The sequence below is a fragment of the Triturus cristatus genome, chromosome 9, assembly GCF_964204655.1.
Source record: "Triturus cristatus chromosome 9, aTriCri1.1, whole genome shotgun sequence".
Classification (NCBI taxonomy): Eukaryota; Metazoa; Chordata; class Amphibia; order Caudata; family Salamandridae; genus Triturus; species Triturus cristatus.
The window spans coordinates 946,701,153-946,714,451 of NC_140592.1; the positions used below are offsets into that span (position 1 = coordinate 946,701,153).

The 13,299-nt window shown below is 44.8% G+C and overlaps 1 protein-coding gene across 2 annotated transcripts in view; it reads right to left on the bottom strand.

Annotated features, from left to right (window-relative positions):
* Positions 1–13,299, bottom strand: part of PPP4R3A (protein phosphatase 4 regulatory subunit 3A) — a 306,141-nt gene that overhangs the window by 38,400 nt on the left and 254,442 nt on the right. For both annotated transcript variants that reach the window (XM_085626549.1, XM_085626548.1), the window contains exon 14: positions 10,256–10,491. In XM_085626549.1, coding sequence (XP_085482675.1) covers positions 10,256–10,491 — 236 coding nt within the window. The remainder of the gene's footprint in view (positions 1–10,255; positions 10,492–13,299) is intronic.

Consider the following 13,299-nt stretch of genomic DNA (forward strand, 5'->3'; position numbering starts at 1 on the left):
AAGTGCTGGTCATATGAGTCATGGGGTGATATAGACTGTCAGGTCATAAGAGGAATTTGAGGACCACTCCGGTTACTCTTTTGGAGACACAGTAAGCTGTGTGCTTGGAGATGCAGGGAGGCGGCAGTGGTGGAAAGTGTGGGAAAGGGCTTGTGCCAATGTCCTCCTGCCTTTTTGACATTGGGTCCGAAGGGTCCCTTGGTAGGACTCTTCCTCAAAGGCAAGCGCCTCTTCTGAAGGAGTGTATCTGAGGGCTTTGGGCACCAGTGGTTTTGCCAAGATCTTCCTAGTGATGGGATGGCTATAGAGATGCTTCTGACTGGTGTCAAGTTCATCTTGCAGTATTGGTGCCTCTGAGTCCTCGGATCTAGCTTTTGATGTTAACAGGATCTTGAGTGCCAGGTTTGATGTTTTTGGCCTCTGCTTCTGGTGCATGTGAGGATCATCATTGGATCGACTAGGGCTCAGTTGCTGGTGAGGCTCAACTTCCTTCAGTGGAGCCTTCAACGGCTCCAAAGCTTCTCGTAGTGTTGAATGGAGCCTGAAGGCAGTAGAAGACCTGAAGGTGACTGCTTTGCTGGTCCATGCTCAGAGCTGGATGCCAGACTATTGCAGGAAAAGTGCTGTACCCTCTACATGGGAACTCTTGCAACACTGGTCATATGGCTCTTCAAGATGGGTATGGCACTTATGACTCTGTGCACCTTTTTGTTCGAGGATCAGTGGACTTCAGCATCGGTTTGAAATACTCTTTCTCATGCTCAGAGCTGCTCAAGGATATCCTCTATGGGCTGGGCATTGGCTGGGGTGCCTGGACAGCACAATTACCTGTTTCGATGCTTTCTTTGATGCCAAATGGATGCTACTCCTCAAAAATGTTTGGAATTTGAAGATATTTGTCAGTACATTTTGCAGTGAGCTTAATTCTTTCTGTGGAACCTTGAGGTATTCTTTAAACGGAAGACAAAGCAGAATTAGCAGGTGGTGTCAATTGGGGTCTGGGAGAGAGGCAGCGATAGACATTGTGACAATACGACCATAGATACTTCGAGCTGCATTAGGGAGGGATTCATGTGGGGGAGGAGAAGGCTGCCCTGAAGGGTAGGTTGGGGACGCTGATGTTGGGAAAAGTGTGTGCTCCATCACACCCTTCGGTCTGCATTCTCTGTTGGCGATGGTCGAGGAAGGACCCTTCCCCTGGCAATTGGAGAATCAACCGGCAGTACTCTGAAGTTGTGAGTTGAAGTGGAGACAAAAAGTCCTTAAAGCGCGGACTGTTCTTCTGATCATTTACGTCTAATACGAATCATTTGGGCCCCAAAAACGTGAGAAAAACACAACAGACTCTGAGCTCACTCGGAATACCTTCACACCTGAAGGGAGGAAAAAATAAAAATAAAAAAACTAACATGGAGTCTGTGCTTGTGCAAGGGAGGTATTCCAGTACATCTCATGACTCAAAAATTCTGAGAAGAATAATAACTTGCGAATGTCTGAGCCCAACACTAAATGACGGGAGTATGCAGACCATGTGTGTCTACAGCCATATAAGATACAAACAATTGGTAAGAAAAATGATTCTACAACAAAACGTTATAAACTCTTCAAATTTACTGGTTGACAAACTATTTGTAATGTTGCTTCTTCCATGTAGCAGGATATATAGCTTTGGTGAGCACAGAAGCTAAATGATAAAAGAAAAACAGCATGTTTCTTCCTATGCCTAACGAACAAAGTAAAACCGCATCTACATCCCCTAACTTGCTAGGGAGCAGGGCAGGATAGAGTTTAGAGGTATGGGACTTTAGTATAAGTTATAGAACAACACTATGGTAGCTTGTGCCCATTTTTAACTACCACGCAATCTCTCTTCCAACTAAAAGAGCAAGTATTCTTAAACGCAGCAGTAAACTAATGGCTTTAAAAATGTACACAATAACTGTTGATTCAAGTGGTAAACCATATGAGACTTTGAAATAAAACAGAAGACAGCCTTGCCCTTTAAAATTGTGAGTGCAAAATAGGACTTTGAAGGCTAGTAGCTATAAAAAAAAAATAAACAGCTGCCAATTGAACTCTCATCAATGAGTGCTATGGGGCAGTTCTTCTGTGGCCAACCACAGAATTTGGTGAGAACTGGAGCTACTGCTTGCTTGCTTATCCCTCCACTGGAAAAGGGTACAAGGAAGCTATCCATATAACAAATAAGTGGTCCATTGAGAACTTACTTTGAATCAATAATATTTAAATAGATCTGGAATATTTGTTGAATTTTCAGAATCTCATTCCAAGCAATGCTTCATCTTAGAATTATGCAATAAAAGAACAGATTGTTATACCCACACCTATATATTCAGGTACATTCATAAACACCTGATGAATTTGAAGAGCAATGCTCGGAAAAGTGTTTGTGCAAACACAAGAAAAGAGGTGAGAGAGCACCTTATAATTTATACAAGAAAACAAGAATGTACAAGTACTCTGATAGTTTAATGAAATGGAAAACCAATGTACGATATTATATAACATAAATGTCCACTCGTGTGTGTTGATGTTTCAAATATGAGGCATACATCTGCGTCATCATCAGGACAGGGGATTTTAGATGAGCACCCAATGACCCGATAGTATATGTACAAGGGAATTAATTGAAAACAATTGTTAAAATGGTGCTTGAAGCATCAGGAAACATGAAGGTGAGAGAACAGGAAGTTAATTGTACGAAGGTTGTCTGAAAGAATTCCCTTTGGTTTGCAGACTCCTTAAAACCTCTATATACCACCTGATGCTACATGAAGACCAAGAAGGTGGATAAGCTGAACATAGTTCAATATTACGAGTGTTTATTATCAATGCCGTTACATTTTCGTACCACGGATTTCCAAAATGACTGGAAATAATCCATGCAGGTGAATTAACGAAAAGTCCAATCCTGGAGGACTGATACTAGTATGGAGTTAAGGCTTGTGTCAACTTACAGCAAGCACTGCCATGAGGATGTTCTAGCATCACAGGACAAATCCAATTATTCTAGTGTGAGGGGACCTCACAGAAAACCCTTGTCTTAATTTAATATATCACATAAGGTTAAATCCAGTGTAAAAAGTGAAAGGACATAAGTGCAATCATGCCCAGTTCTATGCCATTAAGAGATCCTGGCTTCATCGATGATGAAGAGTTACTAGGGCAAGACATTCACAGACTAATAAGGACCACTCCTGGCATATAAGGTCTCAACATTAAGAACAGAGGGCAGGGACAGTGAACCTGTCAGGAACAAAAAGGGTCCCTGCCTGTTATTACCAATGGACAGAGTCTGGAAAACACTGCAGAGCAGGAATACTCATAATATAATATTCATGAACAAGTACAACTAATTACGTTCTCAAAGCGTAAGTGGATAGGTTGGAGAAACTCTGGTCAAAAGATCCTGAAATGGGATCTGGGAAGGGCAAATAAACTAAACTAAGCAACACAGAATGAAAACAGAATGTCCTTGGAAAAATACAGAGACCACCTTGGGCTTACAAGTGGCGCTCATCTGACAAGAGGACAAATAAATGAAAGTAGGGTGAACCTGCAGCCATGTTTGGGTGATTGGGTTTGGCTCCAGACAAAATTGCAGTGCTCTTCCTTGTGTACCTGGAGAAGCACAAGTTACTACTTGTGTAACGATATATCTGTAAGAGACATTAGTTAGTGATAGATTCCTTACCTTAGAATATTCCCCAGGCGTCAGTCCTGATCCGGAAAGTTTTCTGCTTAGCAGTACCCCTGCGCGCCAGTAGGTGGCGCCGCGCGGCTCCGCGCCCTTCACTGGCGTCATGCGCGCCGGGACGACGTCACAGAGGCTACTTAGGCGCCACCCATACGCGCTGACGCCAGGTCCGTCGTGCGCGCCGGGACGACATCACGGAGGCTACTTAGGCGCCACCCATGCGCGCTGACGTCAGGTCTGTACACAACTTTCCGCGCCGAAACGCAGAGCCATGCGAGAAACTTACCTTTGGTGCATAAAACTAGGGCCCTAAAAGGGGATGACCTTAACCCTAGTAATCAATTCGCAGAACGGGGAGGATGGGTGCGGGGGTAAGGAATCTATCACTAACTAATGTCTCTTACAGATATATCGTTACACAAGTAGTAACATGGGCATCTGAAAGAGACACGTTAGTGATAGATTCCTTACCTTAGAATAGATACCCCAGCAATACCAACCCCGGTGGTGGGTCTGCGAACAAGATTACACCAGAATGTCACGGAGCACAGAATGGTCAAAGAAGCCATCCCTCCGGACCTGACTGTCAAGGAAGTAGTGCTTGGTAAACGAGTGCAGCGAGGCCCACGTAGCTGCCTGACAAATATCCTGCAAGGGGACACCGCGTCCCAAAGCAGTAGTGGCTGCAGTTGCCCTGGTCGAATGGGCACGCAGCCCCACAGGAGGCTCCTTCTTGGTCAAGGAGTAACAGGCTTTGATGCACAGAACGACCCACCGCGAGATGGTCCGTTTGTGCACAGCCCGACCTTTTATGGCACCCACGTAGACAACAAAGTGCTGGTTATCCACCCGGAACTGCTGCGTACGCTTCAGATAGAATGCGAGCGCACGTTTTGGGTCCAGACGGTGGAGCCTCTCCCTTGAAGGATGTGGAAAGAAGGTGGGCAAAGTGATGGTCTGCCCGATGTGGAAGGGCGTGACAACCTTTGGCAAGAAAGAAGGACGTGTCCTCAGAACCACCTTGTCCGGATGAACAGAAAGGAAAGGAGGTTTGGAAGAAAGAGCCTGGAGCTCACTCACTCTCCTGGCAGAGGTGATAGCTACCAGGAAAGCAGTCTTGAGAGGAAGAAGACGTAAGGGACAGTTATGAAGGGGCTCAAAGGGAGCGCACATCAGAAAAGTCAAGACAAGATTCAAGTCCCACTGAGGCATTATGAAGGGCACAGGTGGGAACGTATGCGTAATGCCCTTAAGAAAACGGTTAACAACCGGTGACTTAAAAAGAGAAGGCTGATCTGGAAGGCAGAGATGGCCGAAAGATAACCTTTAAGAGTGCCCAGAGCAGAGCCCTGCTGGGCCAAAGAGAGAAGGAACAGAAGAACCTCAGAAAGAGAGGCAGAAAGGGGATCCACAGTCTTAGCTGTGCATCATGCCACAAATCTGTTCCACCTACAGGCGTACACCGTTTTAGTGGAGGGATGCCTGGCTGCCAGGATGACATCACAGACTTCGGGAGGAAGATCAAAAGGTGTCAACTGTCGCCGCTCAATCTCCAAGCATGGAGGTGGTGGCTGGACAGGTTCGGGTGGAGGACCGCCCCCTGCTGCTGCGACAGAAGATCCTCCCGAAGAGGCAGACAGATCAGGGGATCGATGCTCATACTAGTAGCTCGGAATACCATACTCTTCGAGCCCAGTCCGGAGCCACAAGAATAACTTAGGCCCGGTCGTGCCTGATCTTCTTCAGCACTCTGGGCAGAAGTGGTATAGGCGGAAAGGCGTACAACAGACCGCAGCTCCACTCGAGACGAAAAGCGTCTCCGAGCGAGTGCCGCCTTGGAAATTCCAACACGCAGAACTGATGACATTGCGCATTCTCTTCGGTGGCGAATAGATCTAACCAAGGCTCTCCCCATCGCAGAAAGAGACCTTGCGTCACGTCCAAGTTCAGACGCCACTCCACGTCCCGAGGCGCAGAGCCTCCTGACATAAGGTCCACGACTCCACCCCGCCTGTTGCAATACCACATGGCGGTGGTGTTGTCCGTGAACACCTGCACTACACTTTCCCGGACAGAGGGAAGGAATGCCTTCAGTGAAAGCCGGATCGCCCGCAGCTGCAGAAGGTTGATATGGAGCCGGAACTCCGCCGGAGACCAGAGGCCTCTGATCTCCGCCTCTCCCATGTGGCCTCCCCAGCCCAGGAGGGACGCAGCCGTCACTACTGTGTGATCCGGTTGGGGAAGGAGAGGGATCTGCCATTGACCCAAATCGCGATTCGTGAGCCACCACTGCAATTGCCGTGCAGTGCCCTACGAGATCTGGACATGATCGGACAGGTTGCCCTGATGCTGCACCCACTGGAACTTCAGGTCCCACTGCAGAGCCCGCATATGCCATCTGGCATGCGGTACCTGCAGGAGGCCATCAGCCCAAGAAGCCGGAGGGTCATCCTGACTGAAACCCGGGATAGAGGCTGAAAGTGCGGAACCATAGCCTGAATATCCAGGACTCGCTGTTCGGGAGGATAAACCCAAAACAGCGTTGAATCCAGAACCGCTCCGATGAAAGGGTGCGACTTCAGCACATTGAAGGAGAACCCCAGCAAATGCAGGAGGTCGGCCGTAGACTGGCGTTGGGAGACAACTGCCTGGGGCGAACACGCCTTCAACAGCCAGTCGTCGAGGTAGGGGAAGACTGACATCCCTGACCTGCGCAGATGAGCTGCGACCACCACCATCACTTTCGTGAACACCCGAGGGGCGCTGGTAAGGCCGAAAGGGAGCACGTCAAACTGAAAATGCTCCTGGCCTACCGTGAACCGCAGGTAACGCCGGTGGGCCAGCAGGACGGGAATGTAAAAAAAGCGTCCTGCAAGTCCAACGCTACCATCCAGTCTCCAGGGTCCAGGGCAGACAGGACCTGAGCCAGAGTCAGCATCTTGAACTTCTCCTTCCAGAGGAAGCGATTGACGTCCTGGAGGTCCAAGATGGGGTGCAGGCCCCCCTTGTCCTTTTTGGGAACCAGAAAGTAGTGGGAATAGCAACCACTCCCTACTTCCTGATCGGGAACATACTGGATGGCCCCCTTGGCGAGGAGGGCCGTGACTTCCTGACAGAGAAGAGCCAAATGATCCCCCGACATGCGGCGGTACCGAGGTGGCATGGCTGGAGGGGAGGACAGAAAGGGGAGTGAGTAACCTTGTCAGATTATCTGCAGCACCCACTTGTCTGACGTAATCCCGGGCCAGTGGTGGAGGTGAACCGTGCCACCTACTGGCATGGGGTGCTCCCTGAAGCTCGGATTAGGAAGGTTTTGAGGCGGAAGAAGCGGGGGTGGAAGTGGACTGGCCCGCACGCTGGTTACCGCCCCTGCGGATCCCATGTCCGTGGCCTCGCTGAGGGTGGTTTTGCACAGGCTTGCTGGAAGAGCGCGCCTGGGCACCCCTGCCCTGGCCACGAAAGGAACGAAACCCCGCCGTGGCAGGGGTTTTCAAGGAAAGACCCAAAGACTTGGCCGTGGCACAAGAGTCTTTAAAGCGCTCCAGGGCATTGTCAGCCTTATCACCAAAGAAGCGGGAGCCATCAAAGGGCATGTCCATGAGCGAGCTCTGGACATCGGGTGAGAAGCCAGTGGAACGTAACCAGGCGCCTGTGGAATATTCTAAGGTAAGGAATCTATCACCAACGTGTCTCTTTCAGATGTGCCTATCAGTTTAAGAAAAGAGGATTACCAAACAATATTGTCTTGAGAGCCGCACTCTAATTTCTGGTTCTTAAAGAGGTTGAAGAAGCACAAAAGTAGAGTCTATAACCCTGAAGACCTGCAATATTTGAGGACACTGATGAGCAGGTTATACTTAATCAGACCTTAAAATTGAACAGTTCTACTTCATATCTTCTTGGAGGTTCCAGCTTTCACTTCAGTGTCCCATGCTCAAGTCCTTAGAGTCTACTATGATTTCCTAGAGAAGAATAGCTCTGTAATGGATCTGGATTTCATCAGACCAGAAATAGACAAACCTCCTTATGTGCGACTGTTTTAGAGCTTGTAAAGGAGTAGTCAGAAGGAACCACGAAGAGTCACAACTTACTGCACCACGTCAGCACATTATTTATGAACTTAAGGGCCTAGCTGTAATGGCCATTGAAGATAAACTAGGATTGATTATGTTGAAATAGTAACTCCATCTTGCTAGAATGAGAAAAGTTAGACTTTCAAAGCCAGGCAGGCTTTGACAGGCAGCCTCTGAAGAGGATTTTCATTTGATTATGTGCATCTGCTATAGACACTGTGTGTGAAGGATGACAGCATTCCTACAGAAAATGAAAAGAGGCCAGATATAGGAGGTGTTCCTTTAACTCTGTGGTACTCATGGCCTTTGGATGCAACTTGCCGAACAATAGAAGACAGCAGACTTCCCCTTAAAAGACAGTACATTTCTTTTATGTGGGCTACTTGCAACTGCAGGTTCCTCGCCTTTTGTATCTTCAGTAGCCAGACTAGATCCTTGGTGTCCTTAGCTGTGTATTCGTTTCTAAAACAGAAATTTTGCAGTACTTCCAGGACCATGCCACCTCCAACGTTGTAGGGTTTTAGATTTAATTAGCTAGCGTCCATTTTGGACCTCCCACAAAGTCTGTTTTTGGTGCTGGGGGCATAGGCTGAACTCAGGGGGCTGTGAGAAAGGCAGCTACATAAATGCCACAGCTATCAAGGAGCAGGAAGCAAATCTCGTTATGGTTCAAGCCAGGAATAAACAGTCATTGCTTTGGTCCACTTTCCGCACCCCATGCCAAGACTTCAAGGCGGGCTCCCTCGAAAGAGAAGTCAACCTGAAGTGTAAAGAAGCATCACATGAGAGGTTCTTCCTCCTCTGTGTCGTTCCTGTGAAAGGGCATCTAGTCAGAAGCACCATTCACAGTCTTCTGCCTTGACGTACCCTTAGGATCCTCTCCCAATTTTGGCAGATATGCAAAGCCTTTCTTGGATCCAAATAGTTACTACGCTCAGACATGCTGCATCAGATTTCTGGGTTTCCACCACATGGCCCTAACTAAGTGTTGGCTTCCACAGACATTGTGGCTCCCTTTTTGGTCACTAGACACCTATGGGACCACTGACCGAGCACAGTTAATGACTTCAGCAGCACAGGTCGACTCCACTCTGGAGCAGAGGGACTGTGACCCACCCTGGACAGCCTTGCACTTTGTTCCAGTAACACCGCTGGATCTGCAGACTTCAGATCCAGCAACTAAACTATTGAAAATCCAGAAAACAAAACCATTTTGATCAAGGCTAAATGCAAGGTTCCGACTTGCTTCAATGATGAGCCTCTTTGTGAGCCTCTACTCCGCACTTTGCACACCTGGATTACTTTTTTCCATCAAATTCTGACTTTATTCAAATGCCTATTATTATGTACAAAAGTAATCAGGCATACAATTTTGTTCCTCCTCCTGATTCAGATGAACGTTAAATTGGTCTTACAGAATGCCAGTGGTCTGTATTGTCTGTCTGGCCATCCTACAGAGGAAACTGCATCCTCTACAGTAGTTTTGCAAAACCAGTCTGAAATCTTGCAGCTACCCTTGCCTATTGAGGAAAATATGGCTAACCTTCAGCTGTTGCCTTCCGCCTCAGGCCACTGACATTTTATGAGGCCTTTATTGATCCCACTTTGGCTAGATCGGTGAGTTGTCAGATTGCTCACTCATCAAACCCATGTGTGACTAAATTCTTATCAAAGCGTTTTTGCCTTCCTTTCAGAGCCTGATCAGATGGACAGATCAAAATTACACACTGGAATGGAAAATTAAACTGTGAGGAAAGGGGCCATCAAGGCTGTTGTTCCTAGCAGAAATACAGAACCTCAGACTTTATCCACACAATTTTGGTCAGCAGCCAGTGTTCTGAAACCTAAAAGACACACATCAGAGAACTAAATCGTCCTGGATTTCTCATTCTGTTTTCTTTTAACTTTATAGAGAGGCTGGAAATCCGCTTGTTCCACATATTCAGTTGTGACAAACACAAAAGAAAGAGCCTTTCTGACCAGGCAAAATTCAAGGAAATATGCAAAACCTCAATTCAAATCTTTACTGACTGAAAAGCTGAGGCCTTAGAAAATGTATATTAACACAGTAAAGAAGATTCATGTACAAGAATGCATTATGCATTTCACACGCCAAAGCAATTCCTCCAACCAAGGACAGCAGACCATTGATCAGATCTATCAAATAATGTATTAAAAATAAAGACCTATTTTCTAATAATCTAGAACCATGGATGCTTCAGCTGGTTAAAAAAAAGAAAAAAAGACCGCTAGTCCAGGAAATCTTGAGCGAGTTTCCTGAGTGAGGTGTACAAGAAATTACCTACTGGTTTCCTGGATGAGCTCTGTGAGTGAGAAAACAAATATGGATTTTGAAACAAGCACCAGCAAGAACCTTTTTAACATATGAAAGCTATCAAATGGCATATTTAATAACAGTTTAAAATGAAGACAAACATTCAGACAAGTAGCAGCTGCAAAATACCTTCGTAGTGATAGCTGCTGTCTGAGATGTGCTTTTGGAAACAGAGCCGGGAGAGCCTGGTGACCCGGGGGAACCTGGAGATCCTGGGGAACCGGGAGACCCAGATAAGCTGCTTGCTGATGACTGGCTGGTGAGGTTAGTTTTTGTACCACTAGAGAATGAAAGTTTAAAACTTGGACTTTGTCGACCTGTGAGATTAGTTTTCAAAAGCACCTCTTTTTCTTCACTGTCTTTTACTGAAACAAAGAAAACATTAATAGATTACAAAACACAGGATTTGTTGGCAAGCCATGGCCTTTTAAACTACCCAAATAAGAACAGAACTATGGGCAGGGTGGTGCCTCGACAATTATAGCCTTAGTGACCCACTACACTCCTGTGAACAACAAGAACATTTTACGAACATGGGCTCTTTGACACCTTTGACTGTAAGATGCAACTTGCGGGCCTTCACCAAGTAGCAGGATCTCAGACTACACACTCCCCAATTTACATGCTTATTCTTTAGCCGATTATAACAAATTCAAAGTACACCTATTCGCGAAGCAAGATCCATATAAAACACCCATTTCTGAATATCAGTATGCTCTTTATAAATTAATTCTGCCACTGTATCACATATTTTTTTCACCTTTAAATACTATTAAAATATAGACACCATTTACATCAAGGTTATTACTATATCTAAGAAAGCCCATCACAGCTAGCATCCCACATTCTTCAGAACAGTCACCAAATGAGTCTGAAATCAGACTTCTTTAGCATCATATTCTTGGCAAGGCAATTGTTCTTTATTTTGGTACTAAAGCCAACAGCAGAGTTGAGATCAAAAGCTTCAAAGAAGCTTGAAGCTACTTCTGCTTCATAAAGCACTAGAATTGGAGCATAGGTCACAAGTGCAACCAATGCACAACCTCCTCCTAAGATCTTTGTACCTAACAGCATTCTTACATTTCCAATTTTACCCCACAAAACCTGCTTTATAGATTGCTCTAGCATCTGGTAGCATGATCTTACTGCAAGTCATTCCTAGAATAAAGATCCAAAGAAATAATTTTTAGTGTGTGAATCCTTTTAATCTGATTTTCTCTATGTCTATAACATCCAATTCTTCCGTCTACATTTATTTCAGTTTTAGCATAGAATATTCTTCTGTGTTCATAAAAATTGAACCACAACATATTAGACGCATGACGAGTTGCATATACCATGATATTGGAGACAATCTCTCCAAAAAGCCTATCATTAGCAACCAAATCGGACAAAACATTTTTCAGTAGATTAAATGTACCTTCACTCACAATCAATAGACTTCTCAGCTCGAGAAAAAAATTAAACAGTGAAGCTTGATTTGTTCATTTAAATGTCATTGTTTGCACATCCTTCCAGCATTCCCACTGGAGTTTCTACTTGCTAACTTTAATCAAATTGATCCTCTATATAGATGCCTCTGATGAGACAAGAGCATTGTTTCAGAGATTTATATAAATCTCACTGGTTTTTGACGCAAGGAAACATGTTCAACAATTTTTTCCCATTTTAATTGGATTATAATATTAAATGGGAATGCATTTAGAAATGTAGTGTTTTTTTAACATGACTATTTAGGCTTCTCATTGTCTTCTGACTGAAGAAAAAAAGCAGAAAACCTTTGGTTGTATAAATATTTATGGTTAAACCTTCCTATCCATTTGCACTTACTTTAGACTATTCCTACAGTGTCTCATTTTTCCCTATATGAATGTATTAATCAGTTTCTAAACATACAAAAAGACAAATATAACATTTATCTTAATGTGCCCCATATGTATAACTTTAGACACAGAGCTAGCAGTTTTGTTTGTTGCTGAAGAGCTGCTGTCCCTTGAAGGGCATGTCAGCAAATGGGCTTCCACATCACCTAAAAGTAGAAGTGGGGCTTTATGCTCCACTCATGAACCCATCAAGTACATCACAAAGCACACATCAGTCTAGTCAATGCATATTTTACATCTTAATCAGCTGGGAGAATGAGTGAGCACCCTGAAAACCAAGACATCTATCCTCTTAGACTACTGTGTCTGTCCAGGTTAGTCACTGTAAAAGTGGCACACTTTGCATTCACCAAGGAAGCCTTTGCTACAAGCCTCTTGAAAGTTGGGTGAGCATCAAGGATCATGGTGTCCAGCAACACATCACTGAAATGATACACCTGTTTGTCAAGTGATAAAATCATTGAACAGATTGCTTCATCACGGTGTGAACTGGCATTGCAAGTGCTGCCACTGCTTTCACCACATAAATAACCCCACCTCAGAAAGGGGACATTCTAAAGTAAGCAGGTCTCCCTTCAGATGATGTGGCTAAGCCACTGATATTTTTTTATGTCCAGCAACCACAACATATATAAGGTTACCAGCTTTGCTTAAGTCTCCCTCCGCTCAGAAAGGATACAGTTCTTCATAGAAATAACAAAATCAAAACGGAACAGGTCTGAGAATATAAAAATGCCAGAGATCCTGAAATTGACTGATAACATTTTTTTAACTGGCATAATGCATTATGTGAGGTGGTTGCTAGTGTAGATGATAGTTTTGAATCCAAAACACCGCCGCAGAGATTGGCACCAATGGTTTCTGAAGCAGTTGGATTCCTAGATCTTGGAAAAGCAGGGTATTTGCACTACATCAGACACACAAAAATACTACTGAGGAGAGTATGTGTGGAAATCTGAAATGCCTAAAGTCAAACCAGGGGGTCAGACAGCAAAAAAAAAAAACACAGGATGAGGAATCTTTACAATGGCAAGCATAACATCTTGAAAAGATTTTTGAATTTTGTCAATTTAAAACCAATTCATGTATCCTTTACTGAATGAGGAAGAGTAGATTTTGGAAAACTAAATACCATCAAGTGCAAAGGTTAAAAAGTTTCTAAAGTGGATTGCCTTGCAAGATCAGAGGTGCAAAACACAATTAAATTCAGCTGAGGATTTTTTTGTTCCATTATAAGCCACCATAACAAAGAATTGCACCAATTTTTGACATCAAAGAATCCAAAGCATT